Source organism: Branchiostoma lanceolatum, chromosome 13, assembly GCF_035083965.1.
Source record: "Branchiostoma lanceolatum isolate klBraLanc5 chromosome 13, klBraLanc5.hap2, whole genome shotgun sequence".
NCBI lineage: Eukaryota > Metazoa > Chordata > Leptocardii > Amphioxiformes > Branchiostomatidae > Branchiostoma > Branchiostoma lanceolatum.
The window spans coordinates 8,318,089-8,333,406 of record NC_089734.1 but is presented as its reverse complement, the minus strand read 5'-3'; the positions used below and the strand labels follow the sequence as shown (position 1 = coordinate 8,333,406).

Here is a 15,318-nt window from a genome sequence, read left to right as displayed (position 1 = left end):
TGATGTACGATGTATCATTTATCTTGAAACAAAGCCACAACAAGAGATGAACAAAGTGACTCGTGACATTTATTCTGTCTTCAAAAGACCTAATCATGTTGGAGTGACAAAACTAGTTTTAATATAGAAATTTGTAGTTCTGTTAATACAAAATACTTCTCTGAAAATCACAAAGATCACATCTGTGGATTACATATAAAGAAGCATAAAGATGATAAGAAATGCTGAAATGCTAAGAAAAACATCTTTGACACACTGCAACAAATCCTTCAAATCCTTCGAATCATTCTGTGACTGATTTTCCAACTTCAGCTCTCCGTGATTCTGGGTGTTAAACATGTTTGAAGTAAGATATCTAACACTATTGATATTCTGAAGTTGAAATTATTGCCTTTCAGTTAGGATTGTCTTAAATTACACAATGTCATGGCTCTTGTTCCAAATATTATTCAATCATTGGGGAAGTGCAGTACTTTTCAAAATTAGAATATGGTTAAGTGTAAATATGTAAATTTGGTCATTAAAGAGTTACAAACAAACAAACAACACTACTCTCTTTCCTATACCAAAACCTGGAATAAATGAACACACAAGTACAAAGTGTAGTTATGACAATGGAGGGCAGCCATCTTTGACGGCGCAGTAGCAAGAAGCCGACCCGTTACAGAAATTGTTCCAGCTCAGCCAGCTGACGCTTTACAGCTGAGCCTTCATGAGCGTGATTGGTCGGCGCTGCCACAACGTTGGCAAAGATGTTGTGCTTGATTTACAAGATTGTTTCAATGTATTGTACCTCAAAATACTGCTTCTACTGATATGCTGTGCATATATAAAAATATCACTACCTGTGTGTTGCACCTGCTTATTGTTCCTATACGGAGCTTGTGCATGATTTTGTTTTTATACTTACCAAACATCTAGACTCTCTTAATCTAATGGAATGTCTATGTTCACTAAAACTTGAGAATCTACATAATGAAACTACATTCAGTCCATCTGCAAGACTAATACTGCAAGAACACTGGCCTTCACGGCACAGTAAAATGTAAACCATGAGTCATGTAAGACTGCCTTTGTGAGATGAAACTGACACAATTTGAATATATGTTTTGGCTTCCAAAATGTTGTCTAGAAAGGATCTTGAAACATGAAACATGTCTCTTGAACTACATTCGACAAATAGTGGTTGTTCTTGTTTAGACAGTTGTTGTAAGAAGATCTGAAATATTTCTAAATATGCACATCAAGTAAAGATACAATGTTGCTAAACAAGGTACATGTAACTGCCTTCCAAAGCAAATCAGGTAGGAGCCGTCCCATTGGCTAGCCTACTTCAGCAGCCCTTCTATATCCTTCTTGATGTCGATGGTTGGGTAGTAGCGGCTGAATCGCTTGATTGGCTGCCCGTCTGGACCAATCAGGAACTTCTCGAAGTTCCAGGCGACGTCTGTACGTGTGACTGGACTCCAGATGACGCATTTCGGATCATTCATGATGAGGAACGCGTTCTCGGAGTCGGCAGGGATGGGCAGCTTCTCGCGCAGGTAGGCGAAGACGGGGTGAGAGTCGGACCCGTTGACTTGGACCTTGGAGAACATGTCGAACTTGGGCTCGTAACCGTTCCCAGGTCGGACATACTTCAGGGAGTTCAGGATTTCCTCATTGGTGGCATTTTCCTGGAAAAAAAGATTCCATGTAACAGTCTTGTTCACAATTGACATGTGTATTTTGTTCCTACATATTACAGATCATTGTCCTCATAGCCTTTTGAGGCCACAGGGGCGGTGGGTTGTTAGCTTGTTACTGTGTCTAGGGTGCAGTGTTCGAAGACGGAGCCCAACCCTCTCCTTCCACCTACACAATTGATTAAACACTAAAAAGGAGTTTGGCATAATGATACATTTTGCTATTTGAGCTCAGCTGACTGGTATTCAATGTCATAGCTGTATGGAACAGGGGCAAACTAGCAACCAAAAAATGCTAAAAGTTAATTGGTGCACTTTGTCAGACCATTTATGACAAATGGTCACACTAACTTTAGGTTGCAAAACAGAATATGACCACAAAATAGCAACTTTGTTCAGTGAGGATTGCTGCTCTTTGTGCGTTCTCATCAGCATACATCTGTGAGATATCTCAGTGAAAGTTGTAGTTGATGATTTGTGAAGCCCACAAACCGTGTCTGAGTGTAGCAAAGGTCTTTATTACCTAACAAAAGGATTAAACTGTAACTGATTGAGGTTTGTTGGGTGTGGAATGGATAAAATCAACATTCTGACGGCTGCCTAACTCTGTAACTAATAGAGAATGGGGTGCCAGATGGCTACTTCAGTGTGCTTCAGAGGTTAAGACATCAGTTGGGTGGTATGCTGAAAATACTGGGTACTGTAGATGCATTAAAGTTCATATGGTTTTTATTTGGCGCAAAGGCGAAAATGAAGTGTTCATGGTGGTTTTAAGTTTGCGGTAGTGCTAAAGTCACATACTGCTACAGTATTGGATGAAAATGTTCGCAGTGAAACATTCGCCGCGAAAACCGCAAACCTAAAACCACCGCGAAAATTTCTGCATTTACAGCAGTTTATGAACTGACCTGATGCCCGAACTGGTTGCAGGGAAACCCCAGGATCGCGAGCTTGTCCCCAAACATGGCAGACAGCTCGTTCAACTGGGTGAAGTCCCGCACCGTCGTGCCTCAGAGCGACGCCACATTCTCCACCAGAACGACCTTCCCCTGGTACCGACTGAAGTTCACCGTCTCTCCTGACAGCGCCTTCGCCGAGAGCTCGAAAAACGACTTGACTGCATTTGCTGCCGCCATGTTTTATTCTTCCTGCAGCAGGGGTAAAAAAATGAAACACTGTAAAACTACTTATTGACAAAATGTAAATTTAATCAGCCTGAAAGTTTATCTGTGTTGGAAGAAATCATTCTAAATCAGAATTTTGCCACAATTTTCTAGCCTGGTATCCAAACCTATAGTATAAAGCTGCTGTTCTCTTCGCAATTTTTTCTAAAGGTCACCCGATCAGCTAAGAGCTGAATATTTAATAGCCGGCTACTTAGTGACTTAGTGGTCAAACGGTTGCCAAGCAACCATGGCCAGACCTATTTGCAGAGAGGACAGAAGAGACTCGGCAGCAGCTATAATAGGTTTGGATACCTGGCTAGAAAATTGTAGCAAGACCCTGATAGAGAATACCCTTTTTCAACATAAATGAAAAGTGCGCAAATTTTTGACTGAACAGCACTTTGTGAGTCCTTGTCAAGGACTACTACAACTACAAGTCCCACTTCTCCATTGTGTTGAAAATTACAGCTAAATCCTAGGTGACATCTTGGTAGAACAAAGCGATTTCAATTATTAAGAGCAAGCTGGCCATCTAAAGAAACAACTGTCTTTGAAAATAGACAATAACAGGAGACTGTCTATCAACATCACAAAACCACTGTGAGAGATTAGCAAGCTGGAGGGTTTTCAACTAGAATTATAACGTTACCCCAAATTATATAGAAATAGTTTATTGCATTTACAAATGCCTCGTTTATGGACCCAGCAAATACCTCTGAGTCTGGATGACATTATGATATTATTGTATGATCCCATATGTAAACTCATCCATTTGTGACTGGCTCAATTGATGGGTGCTTTATTAGTGAGGTATAAAGTTTACAAGGATGACAAATGGGTTTAGAATGGGCTTCTTGAGGTCTAGGGAGAAAACCACATGTCCCACGGGACAGCTTAAGTACCTTAATGGGGGATTACCTTTGATCGACCGTGGCGATTTATCTCCAACTCCAAGCAGATGCTACATTTCCTATGATGAGGTTTCTCTGTCAGTCACACATCGTTTTAGCACTCAGAAAACATTAAGGATTTCCCAACATCTGCTTGGAGATTCCGAGGTTACAGGTTACCTAAGAACTAAGTAACGTACAGCTAGTGTAGCAGCAAGATACCTGCGCCAGTAAGCTGTAACAATGACACAGCAAAAAGATAAGGCTCTAGAGATCTCTAGAGTCTAGAAGGTACCAGAGAACCATGCACATGTGCGCCCTAATTTCCCAGACGGAAGCTAGTAAACATGTGCAACAAGTCTAAACCAATCACTCAGAATACCGAACTATTTCATCTTGACGACATTGACTTAAGTTGGTGGTTACCTGGACCGAGATGTCCCCCTCACACCGCTTATCAGCCCGCCTTTTCCGACTTTACAGCACGTACAAATCAGCGCCTGGCACAGAAATGCGGCTCCACCCGCAGAATTATAAATCGTAAGATCGGGTCAGCTGATGACCTCTTAGCCCCGCCCACTTCCCAGATTACATTGCGAGTAAACAAAGTGAGGAGTTTCAAGTTCAACTGTTAAACATTTCAGGAGGAGAAAATTCTCTGCATCATTGTTGAATGATGGGTGGACATTGGAAGTAGACTAGCTGAAGAAACAATAAGTTCTGCTTAAATGATCTTAAATGTTCCATAACTTTAGGGTACAGGCCAATACGCCCACAACTCACTGATCGCATCAGCTTTGGAATAAATGATTAATAGAAACCGGTGCAAAGCTCCGCAGGTCGTATTTCTAAGATGCTGACCAAAGTCCTTGTCTTGTATATACCTGCAGTGTGTAGGCTTTCCTTGATAATGCATACATCATCACTGACGCAATGGTGCCATGTTTGGGGATATGTTAACAAAGCCATCACTTGCTATCCTGGCTACCGATTCATCCTTGCTATGTCCTTTCGAATTTTCGAATTTGCAATTCTTTCATGCTGCTGCAATTGTGAAACACAGACACAGGGTACATTGGTGTAAGAATTATGGTTTTTAATTCACATCTTATTTTTTGTTGCTAGTCCTTTGCATACCTTAGTAACAAAAGTACTTTACTTTTAGTGTACTTGGGGCAACCAAGGCAAGGAGGTTAACCTACTTGGGGCAACAGATTTCTAATTCTACATAACTTACAGCAGTGAGTATTTCTAGTTACGCTGAGAAGTTATGGTAAGTATGAAACTATTTTAAGGTAGGAACCTGTCAATTTATCAGATAGAACTAAAGTAAATGAGAAGACATCAAGAATGCTCACAGAAAACTTTTATTTTAAACACCACAAAAAAGCAACCAAATTAGCACTAACACATTAAAAAGAGAAAAGTGTTTACTTAAAAATCACTAGTTACACCTCTGATTAAAACCTAATAATTGTACTAGCATTTCTTGAATGAAAACTTGATTAATACAACAGACTCTGGAGTGCAGCACACCTTACACAATGCTGATTAAATCAAACACTTACTTGCTTGAAATATTTGCTACATAGACCTTCTCAGAGACATTTACAGATGTGAGTATAGCTAAGCACTTGCAAAATTTCTTAATCCCTATGAAAAATAAGAGGTTGTATTCTAAAACAGCACACAGAATGTATCTAAAAATGTCCAAAGGAAAAGAGGCACTGCTACAAGATAGCACATTTCAAATGACATTTGCCATAAGTCAAGCCTGTTTTACTTTTTGGAAGATTGATCAAGTAGAATTTTTATATATTCAGGATACCAGCCTGTCTATTTCAACTATGTATCACAATATCGTTTTTAAAATTTTGCTCTTCACTTTTCTAAACTTTGTACTTTGTAGAAAATCACCACAAATTAAAGTTTGCACAAAACTAAATCACAAACATTTACCTGCCTGTTTACAAATTGTACATAGTTATCTAACTCGCAGTGTCTTTTACTTTATAACCTCTGAATATTTCAGATTAATGATCAATCTAACTAAACAATAAGGTACCTCACAATAAAACACACACACACACACACACATCGCGTTATTATACATCATGTGAAGTTTACAATATATCTGGTGTTAAAGAAGTCTGCATAAGTTGTTATCCTGGCTTTCTTCGCATAAGTTTTTTTCTTACTCTTTATTTACAGATATAACATGTTCATATGCTTAGTGAAGTGTAACTTCCTTACTTCCTCAAAGAGCATAGCTCTGAAACACAAAGGCACTGCATAACCAAAACTTACAGATCAAACCATACTATACTTCTTATCTGTCTTAATATGTTCACCCCTAAATGCATGATATATATTTTCTCATTGTCTGCATCGCTGATAAAATATACCAGATGAACTACAACTTGGTCACTTTACCAAAGAGTTTAGCCCTGATACTGATACATTCACAAACTAAGGCACCATTTTACTCATCCAACACAGATCAGTCTTTGACATTATCTAGACAAATCCACTCCAGCATACGTAAACAGCATTGTTACAGCAAGTGTGGCAACACTATGGAAAGTATTAGTACATTCCATGATCTCAAGGACCATAGAAAGGGACTTTTAAAGTCAAACCACTTTTGTCGTACTTCATACATCAAAATGATGCTACTGCTCTGCTTTACAGTTGAGAACAGGCAAAACTCCAAAGGCAGAATCGGGATGATAACTTTTCTTATACAGTTTGTTGCGTTTACTGATCATTAGAGGCCACCATAGGGGCCAAATAAGTCCAGGTCTATGCATTACAGCTGAAAATGTCAGGGCATTTGTCAGTGGACACTGACGCGGCTGAATGATGTTTTAAGTTTGAGGAAAGATTTTCATGTATACTTGTTGTGACAATATTGGTGTTTTGATAGCATTTTCGATAAATCAAAAGGACAAAAATGATTGAAAAAAAAAAATGTTAGTTTGACTGCAGGGGCTACACAAAGATCACCAAGCACAAGCCACAGATTAAGATCAGGGCTGTAACATTAGTGCAAAGACCTGGACAGCCATCCACAATGGATATGTGGATGGCTTTGATGTACAAACGTTCAATATGAACTTTAACATTTCGCTTCATTGCAGGCAAGGAACAATGTTTCATGTCTTTGGAAAAGATTTCTTTTAGAAATGTGAAATAGGGTTACCCAACGCAATGTGAGGCAACAAATGGCCAAAATATTCCCAGCTTATAATTATTGTTTAGAATAATTGATAGTGCAAGTCCCTGAATCCCTTTGTTGTGGGACAAAACAATGAAAATAAAATTTTTAGTTTCCTTGTTCCTTGAATGGACCAGATCATTGTTGTGATTTTGCGAATGATCCATTGTTTCATTGTACTGATTATTCCTTACCCACAATATCTGCACATTTCTTGAATTAATGTTGTGACATTCTGTTGTAATGTCAACATTACACAAAATATCCACTTATTGACTAAGAGTGTCTTCTTAGTCAAACATCTCATACACTTTTCAACGTAGAATACTTTTGCTAAGTGCAAGATATATTATGCACTTGGCAAAATCATTCTGCCTTGCAAAGTCTACATGTACACTTCCACCCATTTCTAAGGTGCTGGCTTCACACACTCAACCTTCATACAATGCCAGATGAATGCTCTTATCCCAAAGATGTTTACTGCTAGCTGCCTGGGACACCACCCAAGATGCCCGAGTGAGTTGTTCATTTGCGGAACTTTCTACCACCCCCAAGGATGCTGCGGACCTGTAAAAGGATGTAACAGAATAGTTACTTACAATGAAAAAGATAACCAGAAACAAAAGTCTTATTTCTATATGCAAATTTAATGATGAACACATTCTACTAATATTTGAAAAGGAATGTTTGACCATTCTGTTTTACTTTGCAAAAAAAACTTTCAACTGTTGTCATCAACTTTAATACAGAACAGCCTTTTATTTTGACTTTTTCCTGTGTTCACTAGATTACAGTAATACATAATATATGACTATGATATTGTGATAAAACCTGCCGACAAAAGACTGCATTTGGCCCAACCAAAGTAAAGCAAAAAGCATATTAACATGTTTATCTCAATCTGTTCTTACAGAAGTACAGACCATACACCTTTGTGTCACATTGTAAAGTGTGGGCCAAAGCATTTCGAAGGAAAATAAAGGCCTTGACTTGACTTGAAATAAACGATAAAAGAAACCTACTGCAGTATCCTCCTTCTTGGCCAGGTCGATGGCCCTGTCATTCTCATCGTTCCTTACGCTCTGGTCTGCTCCATTTTTTGTAAGCAGTCTCACAATATCAGCCTGTAGAAAAACACACACTTGAGCAAGACACCTAAGACACAAACTGTTAACCTTCTTAAGTATGAGGCCTTTACAGTAACATGTTCAGAGAAGATTCAGAATCACAAGACTAATAATTTTTGGTAAACAGAAGCAAATACTGGATTCTTTTTTCCATTTTTTCCCTTCCAAAGTATTGTTTTTTTGTGTGAATTTAAGTTACTAGGTTTCAAATCAATGTTAATGACCAGTACTGTGATAAGAACTCACCCTGTTGTCGTCCTGCAGCCCTACAGCAGCGTGCAGTGCTGTGTTCCCGTTGTATGTGGTCTGGTTGACAAACTTGTGTCGACTTTTGGCGTACTCGTAGTCTGCCAGCAGCAGCTCAACCAGCTCCGTACTGCAGCTCTGCACAGCATGGTGCAGTCCTGTACGGCCACTTTTCCCATCCTGAGTCACACAAGAACAGGAATCTCGGTTACTTCATTCTTTATCAAAGACCTACATGTGTTTATCTTACTCTATAATACCCTGTTTTTTTTAAATGCTTCACTTTTCAACACATAGGCAGTAATTTTGTAACTTTGTACAAAAAAGTTTCAAAGAATTTGACATTTCAGGCCATACTTATTAGCATGTGTGGACCCTTCATATAACTGTGTGCAATACAAAATTAAGTTCATGAAAACAAGATTATGTGAGCTATGCCTTTCATATTGATATTTGGATGTTAAAATCTGTAGACTACCAATTCTAGCATTGTACAGTACAGAAAACGGACCTGACTATTATTATACTAACCTGGCAGCTTGGAGAGGCCCCCATTTCCAACATGGTCTTCACCACCTGTTGCAGTTTCTGCTGTTTGGCCCTCAGGACTTGCTTCTCTCGACTCTCCATAAAAGTACCAGGGACGTTCGTGATGGACTGGGCCCTGGGCAGCTGTTTCAGCTGGCCCTGGCAGTGACCGCTCTCCATCAGTGCACAGTGCAGGGCTGTTAGGCCTGTGGAGAGAAATTCAAAACATTAGAGACTGAAAAATCCAAGCAACTAACAAAGTAACATACAGGAATAAGAAACTTTAGCTTGATAGGAAAACCAGTTCTTACACATTAAAGAAGAGAGGTTCCTTCCCTGGGTATCCTACATTTCACACTTCATGTTGACTGAGGAAAACTAGTCAGTAAAAACAGTTCTCAAGCAACTGGGGATGATTGTAGACGACATTTGGTGCAGACTAAAAATGACCATTTCCCAAATCATATCCTGTTGCTTGGGAAACTGTTTTTTTGCATATCTTATTACCTGGATGACTAACCTTCATCAACGTAACTAGGCAGTAAGTTTATAGCCTGAGTACCAACCTCCGTAGTACCACGGTTAGCAAGCGAATTCTTTTGAGCCAGCGGTCACTACGGAGGTTGGTACTCAGGCTAGTAGGTTTAGCTAGTAAGTTTTCTCTCTAACTGCAGAAAAAACTTTACCTTGGTAGTTCTTGCAGTCCATGTTGATGTCCTTGTGTAGTTCCTTGCATGCAGTGTTGAGATAGTGCAGCACTTCTATGGCCCCGTTCTCAGCGATGAAGTGGAGCGCGGTACGACCCTCCTTGTCCTGTTTGTTCACGTCTGCCCCCAGACAAACCAGGCAGTACACCATATCCCACCTCTCCTCCATTACCGCCAGCATCAGGGCAGTCTGGTATACAACCAAACAACAAGAATGACTTCTCCATGAAAACAAGCAAAGCAAATTTTTGGCTGTTTATATACAATGTACATGTTTATATCTTAGTTCTAGATTTTTAGATGCAAATTTGGGCAACTGATGTTTTTCTAACATCAAGACTGTGGCCAGTACAAATCAAAAGAAATTCAGAAATTGAAACTCAAGCTACCCTCTTCCTTCTACTAGTAGTACCACACAATTTTGCATATCCTTTGTGGCATGTGTAGAAACTTCCAGAACAGAATACAAACCTAGAGATTTCTGTACAACAGAGGTAACGAGATGTACATGTCATGTAACATGAGTGCAGGAATTGGAACAGCAATACCAACCTTGCCAGATTTCTCTGGGACGTCAAGACTGAGATCAAGTTTGACCATCTGCTCTGCCACAGCCTGGACCACATCACAGTTTCCCTGCATCACCACAATTGTCAGGTACCTGTGGCATCAAGAATACATACAAACCCAACATTACCAACATGGTAACCAGTAGTACTACATACAGTAGTCGTCTTATCATCTGTTTGGCTGGTGTCTACGTCAATTTTGAGCCTGCAATTTTAGCCTTTCCTTCTTAATGGTCATTAGTAACTATGACTTACTTACAAAACATGCTATGTCACATAGTATGTGTGGCTGTTTAGCTAGTTCAGACATGAGTCCTTCAGTAAAAAATCAATTATTAATCATCAGGCATAGTGTGAAGACAGTACATGTACTAGTATATTAACCATGTGCAAACTGCTGCTTTGGGCTTCATAGTCCATCAAAAAAGGAATCACTTTTTTATATACAATTTTGTAGAACGTTTAACAAAGAAGCGGCTGGAACTTACGTGTCTCCATCGTCGTCCTGATGTAACAACTCGCCCTTGTTAATTTCTTGAGAGATCTGCCGAGCCAATGGCAGGCTTCGCTCTGTGGACCTGTGGCTTGTCGGACGTGGCTGACTGAAAGGACTGTTACTGTAGGGCTGCATGTTAGTAAAAGACTGATTTTGGATGTTGCAAGGTGGCGGCATCAGGCTTGTGACACCCAACTGTGACGGCCTGATGTGCGTCCGTTGCTGTTGCCTCTGTCCTGGTGGAACGTACGTTGTGGTCGGGGGTCCTTTTGGAGCACGCAAGTCTAGATCTGACATCCCGTAGTAGGTAGGCACTGGTTCTAGCTGAGGGACGTACGGTGGTAAGCTGTACGAAGGGAGTGTTGTGGTTGAGGTCTGCTGGGTGTTTGCTTGTGTAACTTCCTGCATGGTGCCAATGGACATGCCGTTCTTGGAACTGAACGTCTTCGGAGGGGAGACCGTGCCGCTGGGTTGGGTAACGCTGGGTTGAGCTGTTGTTAGACTCTGGGGAGGGCTCCAGTTGGCTGGGCTTGTTCCCTGCTGGTTGCATGGGACGTCTGCGTCAAACAGCATCTGGATGTTCCGTGCCTCAGTGCTATTTCCCCCTTCGCCACCACTTCGGATAGAAGTATAGCCTGAATCTGCACTGTCGAATCTTTCGACGTTGTCAAAGACACTGTTGCCTTGAGTCTTGGCTTCCATCTGCGGCCAGGCACTGTTGACAATATCCGGCTTCACGTCTTCTGGTTTGGCTATATCAGAGTTTGGTGCTGGGTAATTGTCACTCATCATGGCCAGGATCATATCTACTGCCCCACTGTCATTCACAGTGGAAGGCTCCAAGGGATTGACCACAGCAACTTGCGGGGACTGGTGTCCTGCAGTGTTACTGCTCACACACGAAGAGCCGAATGATGGAGATGGAAGCATCACCTTGTTAGACATGGGTGCTTGTGGCCAGGACGATAACTCAGTGCTACTTGGCAATGACCCACCTATCTCAGGCCAAGCACTGGAGGTGGTGTTCATTGGAGGCATCTGATGGGCCAAACTGTAGGTGTTGACCACCACAGGACCCTGTGAAGATCCCAAGTAGACGAAGTTTGGTGGGCTTCCCTGACTGGAGTAACTTTTTGGGCTCCCTTGCTTGCCGTTTTGTGGACTTCCTTGGTTCAGGTACGGGTGGTTTCCATTTTCTATCATTTTTTTCACAGTGTTCCTTGCCTTGCCCCTGCTGTTTAGGATCACCTGACGTTCAGTAGGGATCTTCATATCTAGAGGAAAGAATTGTGATTCTCATTACACACTAATATGATAACGACACATGGAACAGCATTTGACTATGTCCCATGCAAGCTAGTCAGTATCCTACAGGTTGTTTTCCAGCCTGTTTACTGCAAGTCATGCAAATGCCCAGCCTGTTACACATAACGTAAAAGCCTGTGTTTTTCCCCATCAAGAAAGGATAGTTCATGATCTCGTAGGTGAAGAAATACTATTGCAAATATCGAGATCTGCTTATGCTGCAGTCACACTTACATCCTGACTTTGTTCCACAATGCAAACGGTGAAATTGTGCCTCATAACACAGTGGTATTAGATCTGTGCAAGATATAGTTAAATTTAGGTTCTGACGACATGGTAACCACCAGGTTCTGACGACATGGTAACTACCAGGAAAAAGACGCACTTTTCTTACGTCATTTCTTCTTAAGTTGAGGAACTGAATCCTGTTGTTCAACCTTGCACGTGACCTACTTACGTATGTGTGGCTATGGTAACCTACCCGTGGTTCATTGTAAAGGAGTGGCTCCTTATACCAATGCGTCTATTTACTTTGTGTCTATGTGTCGTGACCGAGCCAAACGGCGAAAACAGAAAGGCATGTGACCCGAGGTCATCTCTATTTGGTTTCAGCATGTTGTTCCCCTTTCTTTTCATATGCAAATGAGGCAAAAGTACAAAGTCTCACCTGAAAGTTGAGACGAAGCATTTCTACAGTCTGATGCAATGGCCTAGGCCTGATATTAGCTTAAGTTGTCTATTGTAATGTTAGTTCAACAAGAGTTTCACAGACTTTGATGTTATGGCTAACATTTGAACGATTTCAACACTGAATTTTCAAGGTCAAAGATCATTAATTTTTAATGAAACCATTTTTTCCTACTCTGCTAGTTCCTAACTTTCTTCAAAAATCAAAGACAAATACATGGAATGTTGTAGATATCCATAATATCTCTGAAATTACGTCACATCTGTTGAATATGTATGAGATAAAGGTAACAACGAAGGATTGTTGTTTTACACTGATCTGATCATGCATCAACCTATGTGCCATGGCATGTTACAGTGGCATCCTAATGACGTGAATTGTATCTGACTGGTCTGACCTCCTCAGTTATTTTTAGCCTTCACTAGTTGTACTTGTCCTCAAAGATAAAGTAAACATCTGTACAAATAAATAAATATCTGAATATCTTAAGTAATTTATATGAAAGTTAAATCAAATCATCCAACTTCTGAAAGGTAATACCATATGCCCAAATTTTCATATGCAGGTTAATGCAATTAACATGAACAGATGCAGGTAGGACAGGTGATTGACCTGTTAATTGACATGTGGACAAACCGGTTCCAAAATGGATGATTTGTAACAAAAAGCAGACATCAGACAGTTGTTATTTGCTTAACGTTTCATTATATTTTTGCACAGTGCCACTGCTCTGTAGCAGTTGATCTTCAGAAAGGTTCAAGTATGGCTGAACTATTTGATTTTGCTTTACAATTGGAGCCTTGTTATGGGAACATGTAGCCTGAATTCAATCAAGCCTCTTGTGACCGCTCGCGGCCCTGTAACCACCTCGCAACCTCGCGGGGAGGGGAGAGAAACCCCCGGACAGCTGGAGTTTGCGTTATACAGACTATGGGAACATGTATATACGTCATTTTAGTCTTGTTATGGGAACATGTTATGTTATATACATCATTTTACAGTGTAGTTACATTGAAAAAAAAAACATTTTATGTCATAACGTGACTGTTTTGCCATTGAAATTTGAAAGATGCCACCATGATAGTACTGAATTTGAAGCCTTGTCACTTTGTGTTTATTTAACAACCTATTCGAGGGACGTCCAAAACCGAAGCTGGGTAACTAATTTTCATCTCATTTCACTTTAGGACATTCGTGTTAAGTGCCTTCCTCAAGAGCACAACATTTGGGCATGTCAGGGGAATGAACCAAGAACCTCTTGATTCTGGGCCAAACTGTTACTAAGTATGCCACACACTCACAGCAAACTAGCCTACCCCAAAACTATGAAAAAGTCCAGCACGATTTGTGAGATTGAAACACCTCTTAAGTGTTCCCACCAATGGACAGGTGTGACGTCACACACCTGCCTGAAGGTAACTTGACATGTGACCAAAACTTCTGCTTCTGCTTTTTAAAAAAAGCAATTCTCCAGCAAATTTCGGGAACAGATGGAATCAAAACATCTCAATCGACAACTGTTACAAAGTCATCGAAATAATGGGAAAATTTACAATATATTTTTTTTACAAAGACTGGCAATCAGGTGTAGAGTGGACTGTCCATCACTCCAGGTCACATAAATAGTACCTGTCCTTTCAGGAGTATTTTCACACATGGATATCTTTGATAAGACAAAATCAAACTGAACTGATGAGAAGTGAGTGGATGGAACGTTTTAAACCGCGATTGTTGGTTTAAAAAGTTCATGGTTCAGATAAGTGATGTAGCGGTCGTGATTATGAAAACGGAAGGGGAAGAAAGGTGTGTCTCCTCCTGCGCACCACGGGGCCGGGGCCACTCTACAGCACGAGGACATGGCATTTTCTTGACTCGTCTTCAGGTTTCTTCACCAAAATCTTAACTAACGCTACTTCTGCATGTTAGGGACTAGATAAGGGACAAATTCTGAACAAACCTGGCGGAGAACTTGGTCCACAGGATCCGGGGGAGCCAGGCGAGCTGGGCGCTGAGTCTTCGCGGCTCATGGCGCTTCTGTGGCGGGTGGGCGACCCGAGGGACGACCCGGGTGAGTCGACCCCGCTGTCGTCTGCGACGACGTCCCAGGATAACATTATCTGTCAGATCTTCTACTAAAAACGTTAAACTAAGACTTTTTAGAAACTGTTGGCTTGTCCGAGATTTCCTTCTCGGTACAAGGGAGGATTGCTGAGGAGGAAATGAGACCAGAAAAATCCCCAAAATTTACCTTTGCATCGAACCCGAGATCCTGCAAGCTGATTGGTCGATTGAAGGGCGTGATCAAAAACTCTGGGTGACATCATCAGGTCATACCATGCTGAAAGTGTATTGTAATCATAGGGGGTACCAACTTTATGGATAACATAGCTAAAAGCACACATTTTGTTTTCATACATTTCCATATATGAAAATGATATTTTAAAATATGTTTTAAATCTAAAATAAAGGCATTAACATTTAATGGTTTAAAGGACAGATACAAAAAATTCTTTAGATCCACTAAAACCCCTATGTCATGTGATGTGGTCCTTACGCTCTGCCTTAGCAGACAAACACACCTGTGTGATGAAAGTTACCAATTAAAATGTATCAGATGGGGATTCCCCTATGTCATGACGTTTTCTCTTTTTTTGTCTGATGGTGTGCATTAGAATTTGCATGGTACTTGTATTC

The 15,318-nt window shown here is 40.7% G+C and overlaps 2 protein-coding genes across 3 annotated transcripts; both read right to left on the bottom strand.

Moving 5' to 3' along the window:
• Positions 1-49: 49 nt before the first annotated feature.
• LOC136447269 (glutathione peroxidase 2-like) lies at positions 50-4,293 on the bottom strand. The gene is made up of 3 exons (XM_066446002.1): positions 4,168-4,293; positions 2,594-2,833; positions 50-1,676 (listed from the first exon to the last, which is right to left on the bottom strand). The coding sequence occupies exons 2-3, from the start codon at positions 2,819-2,821 to the stop codon at positions 1,329-1,331; spliced, it is 576 nt and encodes a 191-aa protein (XP_066302099.1). The 5' UTR covers positions 2,822-2,833; positions 4,168-4,293; the 3' UTR covers positions 50-1,328.
• Positions 4,167-14,897, bottom strand: LOC136447266 (NF-kappa-B inhibitor zeta-like). 2 transcript variants are annotated; one of them, XM_066445996.1, is made up of 8 exons: positions 14,582-14,897; positions 10,624-11,905; positions 10,119-10,227; positions 9,546-9,756; positions 8,863-9,065; positions 8,332-8,511; positions 7,981-8,082; positions 4,167-7,525 (listed from the first exon to the last, which is right to left on the bottom strand). In XM_066445996.1, exons 1-8 carry the CDS (start codon positions 14,736-14,738, stop codon positions 7,484-7,486), a joined length of 2,286 nt encoding a protein of 761 aa, XP_066302093.1. In that variant the 5' UTR covers positions 14,739-14,897; the 3' UTR covers positions 4,167-7,483. The 2 variants fall into 2 exon arrangements, with proteins under 2 accessions (XP_066302093.1, XP_066302094.1); XM_066445997.1 differs by lacking the exon at positions 14,582-14,897 and adding an exon at positions 12,171-12,296.
• Positions 14,898-15,318: the final 421 nt, after the last annotated feature.

Coding starts and splice junctions, on each gene's coding strand:
- LOC136447266 (XM_066445996.1), bottom strand. CDS start 14,738: ATGTTATCCTGGGACGTCGTCGCAGACGACAGCGGGGTCGACTCACCC. Junction 11,906..14,581: donor TGGACCAAGTTCTCCGCCAG/GTTTGTTCAGAA, acceptor TCTTTCCTCTAG/ATATGAAGATCCCTACTGAA. Junction 8,083..8,331: donor GGCTGCAGGACGACAACAGG/GTGAGTTCTTAT, acceptor GTTTTTCTACAG/GCTGATATTGTGAGACTGCT.